The sequence below is a fragment of the Mandrillus leucophaeus genome, unplaced genomic scaffold (genome assembly GCF_000951045.1).
Source record: "Mandrillus leucophaeus isolate KB7577 unplaced genomic scaffold, Mleu.le_1.0 Scaffold93, whole genome shotgun sequence".
Lineage (NCBI taxonomy): Eukaryota > Metazoa > Chordata > Mammalia > Primates > Cercopithecidae > Mandrillus > Mandrillus leucophaeus.
In genome coordinates, this window is record NW_012110141.1 from 3,661,966 (window position 1) to 3,684,965 (window position 23,000).

A 23,000-nucleotide genomic window follows, 5' to 3' on the forward strand; every position below is an offset into this window, starting at 1 on the left:
AAAAAAAAATACAGTTTGATGTTCAATTTAAGTCTGAGAAAATATTTTCACTGATAGGTTTAACCTCTTTATTTTTATTATAAGTGCTAAGATATTTAATTTTATTTTTATGATTTTAATTTGTTTTATGAGCAGAAATAATGTCTCCTGTTCCTTTTATTCTCCTTTCCTGACTCCTATTAGATTTGTCTTTTAAAAAAAACCATTTGATGGTTTGAAAGTTACATTTCTAATTTGTGTTGTTTTAATTATTAGTACTCAAACTCTAGCGTACATCAGAATCACCTAAAGGGTTTGCTAAGATATGTATTGCTGGGTCCCACCCCTAGAGTTTCTAATTTAGTTGTTTTGTGGTGGGACCCAAGTATTCGCATTTCTATTCCCAGGTGCTGCTGCTACTACTCGGGAAATCACACCCTGAGAACCCAGCAAGAATTGGTGGTTACCACCCGGGTATCCAATAGCCCGTCTAAGTTGAACTTGCTATTTTGGGATTCTTGTTGTGTTCTGTGACTTTCTCACCAGCTCAGCCATGCATTAAAATGTCTTAAAATTTCCTTTTACCCTGGTTTTTCAGTATGCAATACTCAGAGGAGTTTTTTTTGGCCATCCAGTCCCATAATATTGCCAGGAATGGCGGTGGGGTTTTAATTTCTCATAGGAGAATAATTTTTCTCCCACCGTGAACTCAACCAGAGAGAAACTTTCTTGCAAGTTTCTCTGGACTGGTAGCTGAGGTTTCTCTGGTTTATTTTATATGGAGGTATAGCCTTTACAGATTCTTGGTTATCGTTGGAGTTTAGTTCTCTGCCTCCTGTGAATCTAAGGCCAAGTCTCTTACTCTAGATGTGTAGTTCAAACGCCACATCAGTTTATGGTTTCCCATTGTAGTGACTATCCTCTTCAGCTCTAGCAACCTTTCCCTTTTGGGCTTGGCTATACTTGTAGACCTTGGGCGATAAGCATGGATGTATTTCATCCAGCATTTCTGTGTGTTTAATGGGGTGGAGGTTGGGGATGCTATGTAATCTCAGTCTATCTGGCTGTCCTCCATTATTCTTCAGCAGTCACCTGGCAAAGAATGTGGGTCAAAAAGCTCATAGAGGCAGGAAGTTGGTGATAAAGAGAATCCTTGGAATGCAGAACTCCTGAGCTCAGGGACTTGAGCCTGGGTTGCCACAAATACCATTAGTACAGGAGAGTAGTAGGTGGTGCTAAATTGGAGGTATAGTAGTCTCCCCTTATTCATAGTTTTGTTTTCCACAGTTTCAGTTACATGAGGTCAACGGCAGTCTGAAAATATTAAACAGAAAATTTCAGAAATGAACAATTTGTAAGTTTTAAATTGCATGTGGCTCTGAGTAGTGCCACAAAATCTTGAGCCATCTGGCTTCATCCAGTTCAGGACATGAATCCTCCCTTTGTCCAGTGTCTCCACACTGTCTACTGTCCCTGGCTGTTAGTCACTTAGTAGCCTTCTTCATTATGAGATTGTCATGGTATTGCAGTGCTTGTGTTCAAGTAACCCTTATTTTACTTAATGATGGCTCTAGAATGCAAGAGTGGTGGTGCAGGCATTCAGATATGCTAAAGAGAAGCTGTCAAGTGCTTCCTTTAAGCACTTTAGGTGCTTAAAGATGAAAGTTCTCAACTTAAGGAGAGCAAAAAAAAAAAAAAAAATCGTATGCTGAGGTATCCAAGACCTATGGTAAGAACAAATCTTCTATCCTTGCAATTATAAAGAAGAAAAGAAAAATTCATGCTAGTTTTGCTATTGTACCTCAGACTGCAAAAGCGAAGGCCATAATGTTTGATAAGTCCTTAGCTAAGATAAAAAAAAGGCACTACATTTCTGGGTAGAAAACGTGAACGGAAATGTGTTCTAACTGACAGCAATTGGATTCAGTACTATCGGAGGCTTCAGACATCCACTTAGGGGTCTTGGAACATATTCCCTAAGAATAAGGGAGACTGCTGAAATTGAAGTTGGGGGTACCCTGCTGGTGGTGGGTAATACTATATACAGAGGCTGGGGCAGTTGAGGGATTTTAAATTTTGATTAGGGCCAATCCTTCCTGAAATGTTTTTATTTCATGTAAAGTGTATATCAATAACAATTTAAAATATTTTTCTTTTTGAAGTGATTCTTTCCTCAAACATTGACTTATCCCTCTTAGGTGTGCACTGACAACGTACTCAGAAGATTATCTTCCACCATATGATTATCAGCCACATGTGAGTACAAGAGCCATAGTCTTCTACCTATTTGTGTACTTGAAGTGATTCTTTGCACCTAGTATAGTCAAACTTGGGAAGGAAGGAGAATATTTTACATTTATTTTGAGATGTTAGCTGTTCATTGGAGTCATGAGAATGTTTTATGGTTATGATTTATTTTTGGATGTTTATAGATTTCAGGGAAAAATACTGCAGTATCTAAAATATATTAGATACTTTCTTCATCATCTTTTTTACTTGTCCCCTCCCTGAATTCAATTTATCTGGAATAAGAACCCACTTTCTATTCATTTGTATTGCATCAACACATAAAAGTAAGTGGCTTAATATAGCTCTGGGAAATATGTATGTTAATTTAAGAATGTCCAGTTTATAACTTGAACGTATTTGTACTTTACAAATTATGCAACAGAAACAAAACAAGGCTGCTTCCAATTAGCCTTGTTCTGGAAGTCTTAACCGGGGCAGTAGACATGAGATAGAAATAAGATATTTAACTATTGATGAAGAAGAGAAAAACATCTTATTTTCCAATAGTGTAATTACCTATTGAGAAGAATCAAGATATTAAACTGAGAAGTAATTAGAATAAATAAGACAATAGCTTTCCTTCACATCAGCACTAACCAGTTAATAAATTATAAAAGAAAAAAGCATACAAATTATTATTAGCGACACAAATTCAAAATTCTTTAATGAGGAAAGTTTCACCAAGATCAATAAAAGACAACGTGGCAGTTTATCGCCAAAGATGGCAGAGCTTCCTGTTGGCACAAGCCACTCCCCATTTAGGGTAAGGATTCCTCCATCTCGAGTTGAGGTGATCAGTAGAACATGGCAAAAGTGACTGTGCCAGTTATGAGCTTAGCTTTAAGATTGCCTCCACCTTTTAAGCCCTGAGCCACCAGAGAAGAAATCCAGGCTACTCTGTTGGAGGGAGAGGCCATGGGAGGAACACTGGCAAGCTTGACTTACGAGTGAGGAAGCCATCATGGATAATCAGTTTAGCAGAGCCTGGACTCCAGCTCTGGCTTCCATCTGACTGCAACCCATGAGGAATCACAAGAAGAAACTGAAGCCATTATCTGTTTGTTTTAAAATATGAACCAAAACATGACTGAGGCAGATATCTCAAATAAAAAGGAATAGCTACCATTTTAGGGAACTGGAAAACTAAACTAATTATAAACTAAATTTATAAGTTTAATATAATAAAATCCCAATGGATTTTGTTTTCTTTGTGAATTTTAAGATTCCAGGAATTATTTGAAAGAACAAACAGATGAGAATAATCAGAAATGTTTTGAAAAGATAGCAAAACCAATTTAGGGAAGTAAGGGATTTAGGACGCCACCTTCATTATATGCTACATTCTGATTTTTTTTTTCTTATTTAAAAAAACAATATTTAAGACATAGAAACAACAAATGACAAATGTGGTAGTTTATGGTTTAATATGCTTTATATATATAACTCAAATATATTGGCAGGAGAAATGTAAATGACCCTAGAGAAATGAGCAAAGGAAATATATGGGCTGTTTACAAAGTAGGAAATATCAACTAACTAGTAAATATAGGGAACATGCTCCATTTACAAACAATAAACAATATGAATTAAGACAAAAAGATTTTTCTTTTTGAGAATAAAATTGGCAATATTTTTAAAACATACTGTTTGAGGCTGGGCGTGGTGGCTCAGGCCCGTAATCCCAGCACTTTGGGAGGCCAAAGCAGGTGGATCACTTGAGGTCAGGCATTTGCAACCAGCCTGGCCAATGTGATGAAACCTTGTCTCTACTAAAAAAAATACAAACATTAGCCACATGTGGTGGTACGTTGTCTGTAATTCCAGCTACTTGGGAGGCTGAGGCAAGAGAATCTCTTGAACCTGGGAGGCGGAGGTTGCAGTGAGCAGAGATTGTGCCACTGCATTCCAGCCTGGGTGATGGAGTGAGACTCGGTCTCAAAAAGGAAAAAACAAACAAAAAAAACACTGTTTGACCTAATAATTCTTTTTCTAGGAAACTTCCCCAAAGAAAAGTAATTCGAACTAGCAATGAAATTCATATGCAAATATATTCATCACTGAATTATTTATGATGACAAAACTTGGAAAGTACCTAAATATTTAGTATTACTGAAACTGCCTTTGCAAAAGTTACAGTAAGAAGGGAAATGTGACATAATTGAGTCCGTCTTGCTTCTACCAGGCTGAGCTGCTTTTGCTCCTTCTTATGTGGAGGCCATAATAGTTCTTTTTCTGAACTGATATCCTCGTTCGTAAATGGAAACCATATTTGTAAATACTAACAAAAGGTCACAAGGTTAGATTTACGGTGAGGGCTTGAACTTTGCTAAAGAATAGGCATGGTTAAATAATTACCTGGCATTGCTTAACTTGCTTCTTTATACATTGCTTACTGCTCCAGAGCCGTGTAACAGGGGTCACAAGATTTATAACTTCCCCAACTACTCACAGATAACTTCATTATTGTGAAACCTAAAGAACAGGTCTTTGAGATATTTTTCAGATTTAGCTTTTCAGCAGACAGAGAAATGTTGCCTGGTCCTGAGATCCTCTCCTGGTAACTGACTCAGCTATGCAAAGACAGTTTAGACACTCCTGTGATTTCATTCTCAGCCTATCTTTTCAGTTCCCCAGGTCCCAGCCCACCAAATTATTCTTAAAATATCTAGCCTCTGAATTATTGGGAAGGTAGATTTGAGAAATTTCTCCTGTCCTTCTGCTTGGCTGGTCCTTGATAATTAAACACCTGCTGTTCTCAATGTATTGTTTTTTGAGGGCCGGCAGGCAAGAAGAATCCATTGAGCTGTAACATTAGGAGTAGTATTAATCAAGTATGTTATAAGCATATGATGAGTTATTGTGCAGCCTTTATAATCTCCATAGATAGTTCTTAGTGTCTTGATAAATCTTCATTTAAGGGTAAAAAAATTAAGTTACAAAGTTGCATGTATATTTTATCCAAACTACATACAAATATGGAGAACATTTTAAAAACTGGGGAAACTGCCAAAATGCTAGCACAGTTGGCCAATGAATGTTGAGATTCTAGCTGACTTTCTTCATCTTTACACTTTTTAGAATTTTCCAATGTAACAAGTGTGATTGTTTATCATCAGAAAAACCACAAGGAAAGAAACATATTATTTTAAAATGCATTTCAGGTCCATTTTCTTATTTACATGGGATTTGGCTATATCTTTAAATAAAAGACATCTAATTAAAAACTCACATTTCAAAGGACTAAATATTATAAATATAAATAATGTGGGATGTATTCTCAGGGCACATAAATCATTAACCATTGCATTATATATTTATGCTTTTAATTTTTTCAGCATTATTTTTAATATTTCTCATGTTATTTGTTTCTACATTAACAGCACAGCATACCATGACAGTTGTTTGCCTTTATTTGCAATTTTGTTCATTTACTTCTAATATGTTTTCCAAAGTAATTGATTTTGAGGCATGTTTTAGCACTGCTTCTGACACCCACATTTAATGAATGCTTGCATGACATTGTTGTTGGATACAAATAATTTTTAATTATAATAATAGTGGATGGTTAAATAACAGAGAATAGTTATTGAACTCTAACAGATGTTGTCATGCACATAAACAAGTGTATAATTCACACATACTGAAAAAGGAGGGAATATTTTCTTGCTAGAGACTTCACCATGTGGCCTTGCCATGAACACAGTCACCATTCATTCAGTCTACTACTTCCGCTTTATGCAAATTTTGAAGAAATCTGAAAATATTTGGATTTATATTACCTCAAATGTTGTGCATAAATTGAGACTTGATTAATTTTTATATTACGGTCCCTTACATTTGCTTAATCCACATTTGTATAAAGTGGGACAGCACTATAGAAAGTTAAGGGAATGCAGGTTATCATTCCATAGCTCTAAGCATTGGTAAGGAAATACAGAGGATTAGGAAGCCATGAAGTCATTTCCAAGGAGGGAAATGGAAGAAAATTGCAAGCTGTTTCTTTTGAACTTCTCCTCTTAAACTAGATGTTTATTACAGCTCATCTCAATTTCAATTAAAGATACGTTCTCTTGAAAGCTCCTCCCTCATCTCCCAAAGAACCAGAACAGAGGAAACGTTGGAAAGAAGGCACATTAGAGAACTGGTTCAAAGTTGGCTGTTAGAAACTGAGAAAGTTTTTAACAGAGAATTGTTTAACAATACGTGGACAAGGCATCCACGTATTGTTTCATGGTAAAGAAGAAACTATATCCCTTTAACAGCAGTTACTCCCCAAAATGGCAGGATTGCCTGTCCTACGACTGGGACTCTACGCACTGGTATGGATGTGGCATAGCTAAAATATTGAGATTTCTGTGCTGCTTGGAAATGAACTGTGGCCTCGAGTCCCCCAGAACCCTGATATCTTAGCCTCTGGACTTCTGGTTGCATTACGACTTTCCCGGGCCCCAAGCCCTTTTGCCTTCATGGGCTCCTTCTTCCATTAAAACAAACAAACAAACAAACAAACATAGTTTACAACTGAGTTGATATAAAGACAAAAATAATCCGAGTAAAATAATTCTCCTTTTTTGGGGGGATTTAAAGCTTATTAAAGAAATATCTAAACTACCTATTGGATACTATGCTGATTACCTGAGTGACAAAATAATCTGTACACCAAGCCTCCATGACATGAAATTTACCTAAATAAACAAACCTGCACATATGCCTCTGAACCTAAAACAAAAGTTTTTTAAAAAGAAATATCTTTTTAGGCTATATTTCTCATTTTCATTTCATAAAAATTACCCATCTTTTCTCCCCTCTTTTACGCAGTTTGAATCCTTGCCTATTTTTGACTGTGTTACTGTATTTTATGGCCATGTGATGTGACCACGTTATTCTTAACCCTCCTGAAATTATTTCTAACATACCAAAGACTATTGTTATCACACAGTGTTCTTTCTTTTCCTCCCCCACTGGGAATTACTCTTGGACTTCTATGCCCTATTTTAAGACACATTTTCTGTATAATAGCTGTCATCAGTTTCTTTGCTCTGAGATGTTTATGGATATTATATTATCAGCATCATTTCCGGGCTTAGCTTTGAGTTTCTACAAAGTTTTTTTTTTTTTCAAAATGGCATCTGCATTTTTTTATTGTGGTAAAATATGCACAACATAAAATATACATGACATAAAATTTATTATTTTAATCTTTTTAGCATATAATTAAATGGCATTAAGTAATTCCTGTTGTTATAGTCATTTTTAGAGATTCAGATTTTAAAATAAATTAAAATATGTTCATGGGCCCCTAAAAGTATTGTGAGCCCTAGGCACTGTGCTTTCTGCATCTGACGGCTAAGTTGTTTCAGCCTGGACTTCCTAGAAGCCAGATCAGTACCTGACTGACTGGGAGCCTCTAGAACTTACTCAGTTGGCTTGGCTGAGAAATACTTACCATCCCAGATAAAGGTGCATCTTCACTAAAAATCAAGAGTTGGTCATGGAGGAATTACCATTAGGAGCCCTTTATTGTTTAATTAGGATTTTTTACCTCAAAGATACTCCCCAAAGAGGAATTGCCTTCAGTTTTCTATTTCCTAATGATACAGACAGGAGGTAGGGAAATACTGGGTAGAAGAGGGAAGTCCCCAGTGAGGGTCACATCCTCAAGCCTGGACCTATGGCCCAAAGTGAGAATACGCATTTCTGTTTTCCTGCCTGAATGTTGCCTTTTCCAAAGCCACTCTGGCCTGCCCCATTCCCCATCCTGTACGTATGAAAATCCTAGGCCTCACCAGCAGAGCAGCAGAGGAGAGAAAAGAAGCAGCTGGACATTGGAGAGAAGCAGCTTGATTTCAGAGGGATAGTTTGTTAGGAGGACCTCAAAGAAGAGTTCAGCCAGGGACAGCCGAACTCTAGGGGAAGATTATCTTCCCAATCCATCCCCTTTCCAGCTCTCCATCCCACTGAGAGCCACTTCCACTGCTCAATAAAATGCTCCACATTCACCATCTTCAATTTGTTCGTGTGATCTGATTCTTCCTGGACACCATCTTCAATTTGTTTGTGTGATCTGATTCTTCCTGGACACTGAACAAGAGCTCAGGATACAGAGGGCTGTCACACAGAGCTGTTAAACACTTAGCCATCCGTGAATGGCAAAGCTAAGACAGGACACTTTAACACACACCCTCAGGGGCACTGTGGGTCGTTGGCAACCCCTAGGCGCTTCCATGGGCTCGCACAGATTTCTGCTCCTGCTGGTTTCCCAGAAGCACTCATCCTAGCCTCTGCACTCACTTACCTGTGTGCTCCCCTACCTTCAAGGAGTTGAGAGCTGTGGGCTGAGTAAGCAAGCCACCCCCTCATGAGTCCCACGAAAGGGTCAAGGAAGCTATCCCATTTTACTAGGAAGGGTTGCCCACCAGGTGCCTTAAAAACAAGACAAGAGAAAGAATGGCTTGCTGAAAGACAGAAAGAGCTGGGACAGAAAGAGAATCCAGAACAGGGTGAGGATTCTATAGAAAGCCTCACTTGTCTGAATTACATTAGCTTTCAAATCCCAGTTATTTTAAGGCCCTCTCTTTGTATCTTTACTTCATTCCATGTCCCTATTGTCTTCCCCATTTTCATTTCAGCATAGACAGTCTCTTTCTCCTCCTCCTCTCCATTCTCCTCTTTTTCTTCTGTTATTTTAAAAAATAGTATCATGGAAAATTGTTCAAGTTAATCTGGCTACATAGAAAAATCAAGTATAAAAGCCTTGTATTCTAAAGTGTGGTTTTTCCAAACTTGTACCTGGAAAATTAAGGCTGAAATTTAACTAAGTTCCAGGCTTAAAATATATCTTTAGTACTTTCATTTTAGTGCTATGTTATTTGTACTTCATCTGACTATATCCACGATTTAATTTTCTTTGTCTTGTTAATTTTCTGACTCAATATTGACTAACAAATGAATAATTGCCATTTGCTTATTTATCTTATCATGTACTATTGACTGAAATGAAGTAAGTGAGAGTTTTAGAATCCTCCACAAATGAGGTAGTGGTAGGGGGTAAAATTGGAGAAGAGGGAAGGGTCTTATAATCCATGCCAGAGTGTTCCATAATGCTGCTTCTAGTTAACCATGGAAACAGGCTTCTTTGACTTGGGTTCAGAAGGATATGGTTGCCTTTCTAACCTAAATATCTTGCCTGAAAGATCTCAACATACGTCATACATATGTGTGTTGACCTTATATTTATACTTGAAGGATTGGTTTTATATAGTTTTATAAACAAACAGTTCTGGTTCTGAGCCTTATGTCATTCTGCCAGGTCTAAGAACCACATTTCCTAGGCCCCAGCTTCAACCTTAGGATCTGCTGGTTGTTGCTCATATAACTCCATAGAACTTCCATAGATTCCCGAGTTGACTGGGATTCAATAGAATTTGCCTTATTGACTAAAATATACAGTTGCTGGTAGATGAGTAGAAGAAAGGAAGGAATGAAGCAAGGAAGCCAGGAAACAAGGAAAGGAGGGAGGACAAAAGAAATAAAGGGAGGAAGAGAGGAATGAAGTAACACTTATTGTCTACCATGTTCCAGACACTGGCTTAGTATTAGCTAACTTACATGTATTAGCTCACTTAGTCCTCACAATTGCCCCAGAATATCAACCTATTAGAATTATATATTGAGGAATCTATGCCCCACAGAGGTTAAGTATGAGTAATAACACACCGCATAAGTGTTCAAAGTGAACTCGGGTCTGATTCCAAGTGCCATATTTGTAGCTGCTTTGCAAAACACGACTCAAAATTTATATATGCCAACCTTTTTAGGCCTTGGTCTCCTTACTTTAAGACTAGGGTTAGATGACCAGGAATGGTGGATCACACCTGTATTCCCAGTACTTTGGGAGGCTGAGGTGGGTAGATCATTTGAGCTCAGGAGTTCCAGGCCAGCCTGGCCAATATGGTGAAGCCCCATCTCTACTAAATATACAAAAGATTAGCGGGGTATGGTGGCAGTGAGCCTAGATTGCACCACTGCATTCCAACCTGGGTGACAGAGTGAGAGTCTGCCTCAAAAAAAAAAAAAAAAAAGACTAGGGTTAGACAGTATGATGGTTAATTTTCTGTGTTAACTAGGTTATTTGCCCTGTTGTTTAGTCAAATACTTGTCTAGATGTTGTCCTGGAGGTCTTTTGTAAATGTGATTAACATTTACAATCAGTTAACTTTTAGTAAAGATTATTCCAAATAATGTAAGTGGGCCTCATTGAATCAGTTTATAGCCTTAAGTGCAAAACACTAAGGTTTTCTGAGAAAAAGGAATTCAGTCTCAAGATTGTAACATAGAAATCTTGCCTGAGTTACTTGCCTCCACAATCATGTGAGCCAATTCCTTAAAATCAATCTCTCTCTCTCTCTCTCTCTCTCTCTCTCTCTATCTATCTACCTGTGTGTATGTGTGTGTGTGTGTGTGAGTATTCTATTGATTCTGTTTTTCTGGAGATCCTTGACTGATACAGACACAATGATCTTTCCAAACTCTCTGGCTCTCAAATTCTATTATTTGATTTGATTTGATTCTATCTCAATGATCTTATCCCATTGAAATAGTCATTTATTTATGACCAAGTATCCTTTTGGTAGACATTTATTTCAAAGTTGGTTGAAAATTAAGTGTTAATTATACTTAACTATAAATTAATAAATTATTTTAACTTCCTGCTCATCTTGTGTATCACCAACAGTAGAGAAATTGTGGGGTCTTAATTCTCAGTTCTTTTAGTAGAGAGATACCCTATTTCTCCAGAAACTTAACTTTTGCCTTATATTGCCTTCTGAAGTTATTTATTAATTTTTTTGAGACAGAGTCTTGCTCTGTCACCCAGGCTGGAGTGCAGTGGCATGATCTCAGCTTGCTGCAACCTCTACCTCCCAGGCTCAAGTGATCCTCTTGCCTCAGCCTCTGAAAGTGCTGGGATTACAGGCATGAGCTGCTGTGCCTGGCCTGGTCTAACATTTATTTCTAAGTTAGGCCGTAAAGCTAAGTTCTGCTTCAGAGAAACTGGAATTATGAGATATTTTATTTTCTTCTTTTTGATTATCTTCAATTTCTACAGTGAACATATATGACTTTTGTTCATATATGTATGGAGAAATAAAGTTTTAAAGATTGAGAAGCCTAGGCCTCAAATTGATATACAGCCCATTAATTCATTCCATTATAAAACAGTGGCAGAGGTAAATGTCCTCACATAATATAGACAGAAGAATAAGAAAAATCATGTTTGTGTTTTATATGATTGAAGTGATAGAACCAATCAATTTTGTGCATTAGAAAGAAACAAATATATCAATAACTAATGTTTAATTGTGTATCGCTTAGTTTTTGATGCTGGCCATAACTAAAATTTATGTGATATTAATCTTTAAAAGTCAATTTATTTGTGAAGTGTTCATTTACATAGATCTTCATTTTTTTTTTTTTTGTAGTGATACCTTACTATGTTGACTGGATTCACTAGTGGTAAAGAAATTTGTATTTCTATCCACAGCCTAAATTTCTTTATACTTTCCATGACTATTTCCCTGTAGCTAAGAGTCTCATGCTCTATTAATACCTGTTTGTTACAAATGCTTCTCTCTCCTGAAACTGTATCAAATAAATGGTAGTAAATATTTCTTAAATACATAAGAATATATCCCACTAGTTACATATTTATTTAGCTACATTTACCAATTATTCTTATGTTCGTGATACAATCATTGGAGGAAAAAATATCCAATAGAAATAAAATTTGGTCAGGTGTGGTGACTCACACCTGTCATCCCAATGCTTTGGGAGGCTTGAGATGGGAAAATGGTTTGAGGCCAAGAGTTCAAACCTGCAATGAGCTATCATCGCACCACTGCACTCCAGGTTGGGTGACAAAGCGAAACTCTGTCTCTGAAAAAAAATTTTGAAAAAGTAAGAGAAATAAAATGTTTGAAATTTAGTGAAGGAAATGAATGAGGGAATCTGCCTGAGATACGCATCCCCCATTGGTCCCCAGGGTAGATGAGGTAGGTTTGACTGTAGGGTAGTTCTTTTTTTCCTCCCACCATTCTGCACGTGTGCTTACAAGACAACCTATTAGAGAAAGGCAGGTCTTCAGTCAAGTGCGTGTAATTGGTAAAGACTTTTATACATGATGCGTGCTGGAAATAATGAAACAAAATATCACAACAATTTAATTTTATATCTATTTTCATTCCATCCAATGTGACATTCACATAAATAAGCTTACTAACTCAAATATCATTTTAAGGGTAAATGGAATACTCAAAATGAGCATCCTTATAGGCATACTAGAGAAGAATGGTCTTTGCTGTACCAGTGCCAGGTGGCTAATAGCTATCTTTAATGGCGGACGCAAGGTTAGTTTGCACTGACTAATTTGGCCAGGAAACATAACTCATTATGCATTTTTATGAACGATCTGGATGAAGGAATTGACACTATGCTTCCAAATTATCCTGTAATATTATATTAGGCAGAGTTACTATGTTCCAGAAGGCAGTCCTAAAACTGAAAATGACCTTGAAAAATAAAACTATCAGAAATGAAAGGTCCTAAAGAAAAAGGATGAAATCCTATATGAATGAATAGAACCAAGGAATAACCTACCAGAAGATTGGAAAAAAATGGCTAAGGACTGGCTGTACAGTTGACTAAGAAGTAGCAGTATCATTTTATTCCGAAAAAAGGTGCAGGAGATAATGGTGCTTAGAGTAAGGATAGAGCACACAAGAGGCAATGGGGGTGGAGGTGGAGTGGATACCGGGACAGCCCATCGTTTAAGATAAATTAGGCCAGGCGTGGTGGCTCACGCCTGTAATCCCAACAGTTTGGGAGGCTGAGGCAGGTGGACCACCTGAAGTCAGGAGTTCAAGACCAGCCTCAACAGGGAGAAACCCCATCTCTACTAAAAATACAAAATTAGCCAGGCGTGGTGGTGCATGCCTGTAATCCCAGCTACTCGGGAGACTGAGGCAGGAGAATTGCTTGAACCTGGGAGGCGGAGGTTGCGGTGAGCCAAGATCGTGCCATTGCACTCCAGCCTGGGCAACACGAACTCTGTCTCAAAAACAAAGAAAAAAAAATGATCCATTAATGCATTTTACTGATGTAAGTGGTAAAACCATGAGGGAAGGTGGGTTGGGGGAACCACTCACTAAGAGGACCCTCCTTTAACATCCTAACCTGCCTTGCCATGATCTGTGAAAGAAAAAAAGAGAAGGAAGAGAACAAGAAGAAAAGAAAGAAGAATGCTTTCTTAACCAATTTTCTAAAGGCCAGTTTTCCCCTATGGTGATTCTTTTGCTGCAACTCCAGTGCTTCCTGTTTTAGCAGGACCTGTTTTGCCTACAGCATTCCTTTCGCTGATGCTCTTTCTTTTCCTCCTTCTACCAGCATGTTTTATGGGACTCCCTCAACCCTTCACTGAAAATGCACCCTCAAGGGTGGCTAGAGGTTAATTGATATTGTTGTGTTTTGTCAGGTGCTACTCTGGGTTAGGCTTCTTTGGAGCTTAGCAATTGCTGGTTACCACCACATTCTTCAGCCTCCCTCCCTCTTCAGAGCCTATGACATTGCAACACTCTCTCCTTATCTCTCCTTCTCTGTCCTTCATGGCTTCTTTACGGACCCAATCATGGGCATCCAATCATTTGGGCCCCAGATCCCTGCACCTCTCATTTTACGCAATCTCAGCGAATTCATCCATTGCCATGTCTCTGTACCAGTCATCATTGGGTGGGGGTTGGGGGGTAACTTTTAATTGTTGTATAATTTCAAACTTACAGGAAAGTTTCAAAAATTGCACAAGGAGCTTCCATATATTCTTTGCAGAGTTGATAGCTGTTTACCATATGAAGGTAGGCTGGAGACATCGTGCCCTTTTGCTCCTAAACAGTTCAATGTGCATCTCCTAAAAATAAGGACGAGTAGCTGTGGTACAGTTTTCAATTTCAGGAAAATTGATCCAGTGCCATTATATAACCCACAGTCCATGTTAAATATCATCCATGGTCCCCATAATGTTCTTTATAGCTATTTTTTCCCTGCCAGCGATCACTGCTGTGCATAGGGCACCGACTTCTCTCCAGGCCATCTGTCCCACAGCACTACCTTCCAAAGAAACATTTTTTACTGATGTCGTCTTAAATTAAAAATGTCTAAAATGTGACTCATCATTTCCCCCTAAAACAAATCATCCCCACCCCCATGTCTTTCTAATTCTTTTCAGTGTTATTACAACTCTCCCAGCCTTCCAGGCTTGAAGCTATGAATCATCTTTGGTTCTTTATTCCCAGTTAGTTGTGTAAATCCTTTACGTTCTTCCTGTGAAATGACTCTTTCATTCTCATTCTGCATCAGCCTTTGTGCACTAATGCCCACCCATTCCACACATTAGACAAATTCTTCTAGTTACCCTCATCTACTTGAAGAACTCAGAAAAAGCTTGCAATGCTTGTCCTTCCTTAAATAAACTCTGTCACAACTCTGTGTGTGTAGCACCGAATAGTGACCTAGCCAACAGCGACATATAGTAATTCACAAATCTATTTCAATACGCACTTTCTTCCCATTCCCACTAAATAAATGTTGAAGAGAGATTTACCAATTATGTTAGGGTGTGGAAAACATAACTGTCTGTAACTCACATATGCAGAGGAAATTTATCTAACTGATAATTGACCTTCTTCTGGAGCCCACCACCAGTGGGAAAACATAAACTCTTCAATCCATTTAATGCTTAGTCTGATTCCATAATTTAAATAGTTCTGCTTTCTATGGAAAGTGTTTAATCCCTCCTGAAGAAAACGCTCAACTTCTCAGAGATCCTCTCTCTCCCATCCTGTGTGTGCAGAGAAGAGTTAACACAGCAGAACTGAGACTACTATCCTTTCAAAGCCTACTTAGAATGTTGGCCCTTGATTGGCATCTAGAAACTTGGCTTTCAGGGTAAGAATGACCCATTGTGGCTAAAATGTTTGTGCAAAAATATGGTTTATGCTGAACACCTGTTTCCTTCTGGGAGTCTGAAATTTTGGGACATGCTAGGCAGAGGCTGCCTACATGACCCAGCTCCCAGTAAAAACTTTGGGCACTGAGTCTGCAATTAGCTTTCCCAGCAGACAGCATGGCACAACTCACTGTTGGGGGATTTACACTCATCCTGTGTGACTCCACTGGGAGAGGACTCTTGGAAATTTGCACCTGGCTTCCTGTGGATGTCAGCCCATAGCCTTTGCTGATTTTGCTTTGTATCATTTTTATGTAATAAATCATAACCATGAGTGCAACTATACAGGTGGTCCCTGACTTACAATCGTTCAACTTACACTTTTTTGACTTTATGATGCGTTTATTGGTATTAAATGCATTTCACCTTATGATTTTTTTTACTTAGATGGGTTTATTAAGATGTAACTGCATTGCAAGTTTAGGAGTGTCTGTATATAGGTGTGTGTGCATATACACACACAACTGTGAGTACTCCTAGATCATCATACCTGAGGTGGTCTTGGGGACCCCAATACACCATACTCTTTTCTCCCTGAAAAGAGGAGAAAAATGTATTTTCCAAAATTGGTCACAACATGTGCCCCTCTCCCACATGCTCTTACAATGTGATTTTGACACTCCTCCAACTGAGAAGCAGAGTCTAAATTACCCCCTCAGAGAGAATTGTGGTGAACTGTGACTATGGTGGCATGGATGCTATGTGACTTTCAAGGCTAGGTGCTAAAGAGCAATACACCTTCCTCTTGTTTCACTTTGTGGGATGCTCATTCTCAGGAGCCAGTCACTGTGCTGTGAGGAAGCCAGGCAGAGGACCCATGCAGCTGTTCCAACCAATAGCCCCAGCCAAGGTCCCAGCAGCCAGCCAGCATCGGTGACCAAAAGGAATGAGATGTGTACAACCTCTACCCTCAACTCACTTCCAACTCTCATGTCTTCTATGAATCTGTCTTCTTTCTATGAATCAGCTGAGACCCTGAACATTGCAGAACAGAGAGCTGCCTTTGCCATATCCTGTCCAAATTCCTGACCCAAAGAATCTGGAGGCATAGTGAAATGGCTATTGTTTTACACTAGTATGAACAGAGTGGGTTGTTTGCAGCAACAAGAATGCAGCTTTCCCTACAATGGCATCCAGATACATGGAGAGAAGGGTGTGACTTAGCATCCTGATGCCAGAAGGGAGGAGTAGGGTTTTACATGTGGTATTTTCTGCCTGTTCTGTTCTCTGAGGTGATATCCCTAGTCTACCTGGTTGCTCTTTTCTTTGCTGGCATTAGTGGCCAAACTTTATGGACATTGTAACTGGCAGTCTTTTTCTCTCTATCCCTGGGCTTGGTTGGGATGACTAAGCCTCATTTCCATTCCCATAGACACTGTACACCCCACAGACACCTTCTGTGACTCTTACGCAGCCCCAGCTCCAGTGGTCGGCTCTGTAGCCCCTGTTAGTATCCTCCTCTGCAGACTTGCAGCTACCTTAGGATCTCATCCATGCCACAGGAAAACAAAAGTGGCTCAGGATTGATGAATCTTAGTGGTTCCCTCTACCTGACCATGCTAGTGAAAGGAAAGGGCCATCTGAGAGTTGATCTATTTCAAGAGTTTCCAACAGAAATGGGAACAAGGAAGCTCCTGTGTGTTTTTTGCCATCATTCTCATTTGTCTAGTGTACCATTCACTATTCAGGTCAAAGGGACTTTGCCTGATTAAAGCCCAGGGATGGGAAAATTGGGACATAATGTGGGCTCGTTCTGCTCTCCTTTCCCCTTTGTTTTTTAATTCTCACAATTCCCTAGATAGGTTCTTCCCTATCTCCCTTCTCTTCATTTCAGCTCTTCTATAAGCTTTCATAGCAAAGGATATTTTCTCTACCCATTTGGAGAACTCTATAATCTCCCAGGTTTGATCATTGACATTCTAAAGTCCTCAAAACTGTGAGTTGGATTACAAGGATATTGTCTTGCTGAAAAATCCTACTAGGTATGTTAGAAGCTGGTATGATTTTGCTCTTTGGTTGGTGTTTTTCTGAGACAAAGTACAAATGAGTGCTTATATACATGGAAAGAGGAAAACACATGAATAATTTTCCACTTATTCCCCCCCTTTATTGGCTTGAGTGGTATACCAAACAACTTTATTGTCCAGGGTTCCCATGATATCAGTTTTGCCTTGGTTCTGAGCTGCAATCAATATTAAGGTTTTTTGAGGTTGTTCTTGGTGTACCTTTTTTTTTTTTCTATTCTGTTCCATGCTTTTTGTATTAAACTTTGAAAAGCATACTTGCTCTGCTTTCTTAGAATAATTATACCCTCTAGGTTTCTAGCAAGTTGTTCTAATTTTTGAATGCCTGCCTTGTTTTCCTATTTCATGTTTGCATGTTTCTGATCCCTACTTGTATGTTTTGTCACAAATTTCCTGTTTTCCTTCACTCCTACTTTTCATATATGCCCTGCTCCCTTGGTTTTGACCCATTTATTTGCTCTGATTCCAAATACCTCAGTGTTCCAATATTGTAGATTATTCAGGTGTATGTTAGGGTGCTTTTAATAAGATGTACAAAATCCAGCTCAAACTGGGTCAGACTATAAAAGCAACTTACTGGCTTCCATGTTCTAAAAAGTCAGACTTCAGGAAAGGATTGATATAGTAATGCCATTGTGTTTCTTACTGACTATCAGATGTGAGTTTTATGGTGTTGGTTTCATGCTAGATTGGTTGTAGGAGAGCTGCAAACAGCACCCTGGGATAGATGCTTCTTCATTTATGTCCAATTGTGGAAGAGAACTTCTTTCACATAAACCATTGAACAGAAGTCTTGGACTTTAAGGACTTTAATCTATTTGGACCAATTTAAGTCACATGCCTAACACTGAACCTATCACTGTCATTGAGAAGGAGATGCCACTGTTCTGATTGTCTTTAGCCAATTAGATTCTGCTGCTAGACCCGGGACTGGGATCAATCCTACTCAAAGCGCACCCCTGCTACACCCTGGGAAATGGGAGAAGTGAACTCAGGGGCGAGTTGGAGCCAGCTCTTAACAGTTGGCATGAGCTAACTATGCTCACCTCTTCTTCAGTGTTCACTGACCTCACTCTGGTAACTTGAAGGTAGCCTTAGTGGGAGTATTTATGCCACAGAAATTGGCAAATATTACAATTTTAATTTTTTAGAGCTGGTTTACCAGCACAGCACTGAGAATAAGAGGAACCCAATGTAACTAACATGGATTAACAGGCAACAGTCTCTTAACTAGTTTTTCTAATGTCAGAATTGCTACTTCCAATGCATTCTTTTTTTTTTTTTTTTTCTTTTGAGACAGAGTCTTGCTCTGTTGCCCAGGCTGGAGAGCAGTGGCACGATCATGGCTCACTGCAGTCTCAGCTTCCTAGGCTTAAGTGATCCTCACACCTCAGCATTCCACGTAGTTGGGACTACAAGAACATGTCATTATGCCCAGCTAATTTTATATTTTATAGAGACATGGTCACACTGTGTTGCCCAGGCTGGTCTCAAACCCCTGGCCTCAAGTGATCCTCACAGCTTGGCCTTCCAAAGTGTTGGGATTACAGGAGTGAGCCACTGTGCCTGGTCCATTCTTTTTTTAATAACAGCTTCACTGAGATATAATTTCACATACTATAACACTCACCCTTTTAAAGTGTATAATTCAGTGATTTTTTAGTATATTTATGGGATTGTACAATCATCACCACAATCAATTTCACATTTTTGTACCGCAGGAAACTCAATACCTATTAACAGTCACTCCCCATTCCTTCCCATCATGCCACTCCCTGGCAATCACCAGTCTACTTTTCTGTCTCTGTGAATTTGCTTGCTCTACACACTTAATACAAAAGATTGTACAATATGTGGTTTCGCTTCTTAGCATAATGTTTTCAGGGTCTTTCAATTCTGTAGCATGTATCAGTATTTTATTCCTTTTGTTGACAAATAATATTTCATTGTATGTCTAGACTATGTTTGTTTATTCATGTAATTGATGACATTTGAATGATTGAGATCCAATTCTAATCACAGTTCCAGAATCCAGTTTTTTCCTCCTCTAGTCTTTAGTGCTTCTGCTACCAGAATCACTTTCCTAGAACAGCACATTTCATCTTGTCACTCACCTCATAAAAATCCTTCTCTCTGCCTATGAAATACTAAAGGAACACATCGATGCTGTGTTTAAAGCTCTCTTCAGTTTGACTGCAGCAGGGAGGGGAATGAGAAGATCTCACCTGCCTTCGAGGGGACATTTTGGGCCAGTGATGCTCAAATCTCATTTAAAAGACCTCTATTTGACCTACCCACCAAGCAACCAACCATAACACCTGAAGAAATAGCCCGAATGACAAAAGCAAAAGCCCAAACTACATAGAACAGTGACACAGATATTATATAGCTCCACAATTTTATAGTTTATATTTATTTTCATCTGTTAATTGATAAAGGTTTTGTTAGGGTTCTGGAGGGATAATGAGTTTTATAGTCAGATAGATCTAATTTGTAGTCCTGGCTTAGTCGTTTATTCTGACTTTCTTTAAATTCTCTCCTGAAATTTTAAGCCAATCATCATTTCTATGTGTAAAGTGGGTGTAATAATTCATACCTTAGAGCCCAGTTACGGATTTAAAAATACAAACACTCAAATACCTGTGCCTAACCCATAAAAGGCACTCAATAAATACATGGACACTATTAAGGTTGAACATATGATTACATTTTTCAATTATTTTTGACAAAACCAATCTAAGATTATAACTGTTTTGGTGTTCTTTCATTGTTTTATAGCTTTGGTGATTTAATTTCAATAATGTCCTAGTGCTTTAAAATTAGAGCCAATTTAAAGCAGAAATTAGATAATCAGTTAAAAGGCTTTATGTTCCATGCCTGCCATTACCCTTGGTGTAATCGGAAAGAATCAATATTTCCTTTGGGAAATACTCAATGATAATATCTTGTTTTATTACAATGAAGCCTTTCTGAAGTGGCCTAAGTATAAACATCTTAAACACTACACTGGCTTATGTTGAGGTAAATTCTTACCGGAATGTATCAGAGCTTGGCATTTATCATTGCCATGGGAAGTAAGACTTGGTAACAATTATTAAAGATATAACCCAAGATATTATTCTTTGCAATGGTTATAACATATTTTTTGAAAGGTGTTGAATTGTATTAAATTATAATTGTTTTGGTCTTATATATATGATCATAAAACTTAAATTGTTCTTTATACTGTGTATTTGTGGTTTAGAAAAATTTTACATGTGTAGTGACTTTTTAGTTTTATAAACAACCATGAACTATGTTCTTTTTTTGGGATTTGAAGTAATTATGAATGCAATAGCCATTTTTAAAATCGAAACATTTGCTATTTGAGAGAACAAATTAATCAATTGTTAAAAATTAACCTTTGATCATAAGAATAATATATAAAAGATAAACTTTTGAAGATTACTTCTTTTTACATATTTTGGTTATTAAATACTATTTCTCTTTTTTTCCCCCCATAGGCTTATCCCTGTCGAGATGATTATTCCATAGTCCACAGAAAATGCCGTTCTCAGTTCACGGATCTAAATGGTTCTAAAAGATTTGGCATCAACACTTGGCATGATGAGAGTGGGATTTATGCTAATTCAGATGTAAAATGGAAACTCTATCCCTTGACTGGTGGTCCTATCACGCCCATTTAAAAATAATGTATAGAATCAGCGTCTCTGACTAATGAAAAATGGATGTAGCAGTTGCTGATTTTCTATCTTAATAAATGCAATGGAAGTATTAGTATAGTAGATTCCTTTAAGCACAAAGTCTTATTTTCTGGACCAGTGTTTATATCCTTATTTTCATAAGCTACTCTGGTATTTTCCAAATTTCAGTGTGTTTCTTGCTGAGAGTACACTACACATTTCTAGATGGTATTTAGTGAAACATTATTTTATGGATTATGTATTTCTTTTAATAATTATTAGAAAAAACACATAATGGCAAGGCGCGGTGGCTCAAGCCTGTAATCCCAGCACTTTGGGAGGCCGAGACGGGCAGATCACAAGGTCAGGAGATCGAGACCATCCTGGCTAACCCGGTGAAACCCTGTCTCTACTAAAAAATACAAAAAACTAGCCAGGCGAGGTGGCGCTATAGTCCCAGCTACTCGGGAGGCTGAGGCAGGAGAATGGCGTGAACCTGAAAGGTGAAGCTTGCAGTGAGCTGAGATCCGGCCACTGCACTCCAGTTTGGGCGACAGAGCGAGACTCCATCTCAAAAATAAATAAATAAATAAAAATAAAAAACACATAAAACTAGCACAATCAAGCTTATGATTGCTTAGGGTATGGCTAATTATAAAAAAGTAGGCCAACTTAAATTCCACTGAAGACAAAATTTTAAGTGAATAAATATATAGGTTGACATAAAACTTAAATGGTCAAAGTTTAGGCAACACTGGCCCTATAATAATGTTGAGTATGTATGTGATATTTTTTGAGGGGGAAATCAGTATCTATAAATTTTTATTTATCTGTGGTAGCTAGTAGTTTCATTGTGGATTATTTATTTTGCATGACATTTTTCCATATTCAAGTTAAAACCTTTAGAATATATGGATAGCAGAGGTGCAGATAGAATCTTTGTGAAACTCTAGGGGTTTGATGGGAGATCTAGTCATCTAGTGTTAGATTTGGAAGAAATCTTAGTCATTGTTTTGACTTACCCTCACATTGGTCCATGGATGTTTAAGTAACAGAGCAAACAGAGGTCCATGGATGTTTAAGTAGGCTGCTGTATTAGTCAACTGGGTCTACCGTAACAAAATATCATAGACTGGGTGGCTTAAACGACAAAGAAGATAGTAGTCTGCAAGCCAGGAAGAGAGCCCTCACCAGAAACAAAACCCTGCCAGAACCTTGATCTTGGACTTTTCACCCTCCAAAACCATGCAAAAATAAATTTCTGTAAAATAGGAAGGTGAGTCAAAACAATTGCTAAGACTGTTACCTTCTTGCCCTGTTCTTGCATGGCGGGAGGGGGATAGGGGTGGCAGACCTCTTTCGCTTCCTCTTCTTGTAAGGCTACGGTTTTATTTGATTAGACCCCAACTCTTATATCCTCATTTAACCTGAATTACCTCCTAAAGACCCTATCTTCAGATAGCCACGTTGGGAGTAAGAGCTTTGACATATAAATTTGGGGAGAACAGAATTCAGTTCACTGCTGTTGCCCAGGGTCATAGAAGTAGCAGATTCTGATGCATCTTTGAGATGCATTTGAAAACTTTTATTTCTTGTGAGACTGTATTTAATTATTTGGTCAACTTGGGCTTCATTTACTTATTTTTCTTTAAAAAATAAATTCATGAACTAGCATTTCTTGATAAATGCTAATTGAACACTGCCTCTAATGCTGGATTCATAAGATATGAAAAAGACTATCAGCTTTTTTATGGGAGAAATGATAATTAATATAGAAAATGTGATATACCAGGTAAGCATGTGCCAGAAGAATTTTACTATAATTTCCCACTGCTTTACAATATGTGTCCATATGCACACAAATATGTGTATTATATATGCATAATTATGTATATTACATATACATTAAGTATAATATAGTCTATATAAATGTTAATTCATATGTAGTACTTATTCTAGTAGATATCTACC

At 38.0% G+C, this 23,000-nt stretch overlaps 1 protein-coding gene across 1 annotated transcript in view; it reads left to right on the forward strand.

Annotated features, from left to right (window-relative positions):
• Positions 1 to 21,131, forward strand: part of LOC105532073 (chromosome unknown open reading frame, human C9orf135) — an 88,247-nt gene extending 67,116 nt beyond the window's left edge. Inside the window, exons 5-6 of the mRNA XM_011970152.1 lie at positions 2,178 to 2,235; positions 20,850 to 21,131. Coding sequence (XP_011825542.1) covers positions 2,178 to 2,235; positions 20,850 to 21,032 — 241 coding nt within the window. The 3' untranslated portion in view covers positions 21,033 to 21,131. The remainder of the gene's footprint in view (positions 1 to 2,177; positions 2,236 to 20,849) is intronic.
• Positions 21,132 to 23,000: the final 1,869 nt, after the last annotated feature.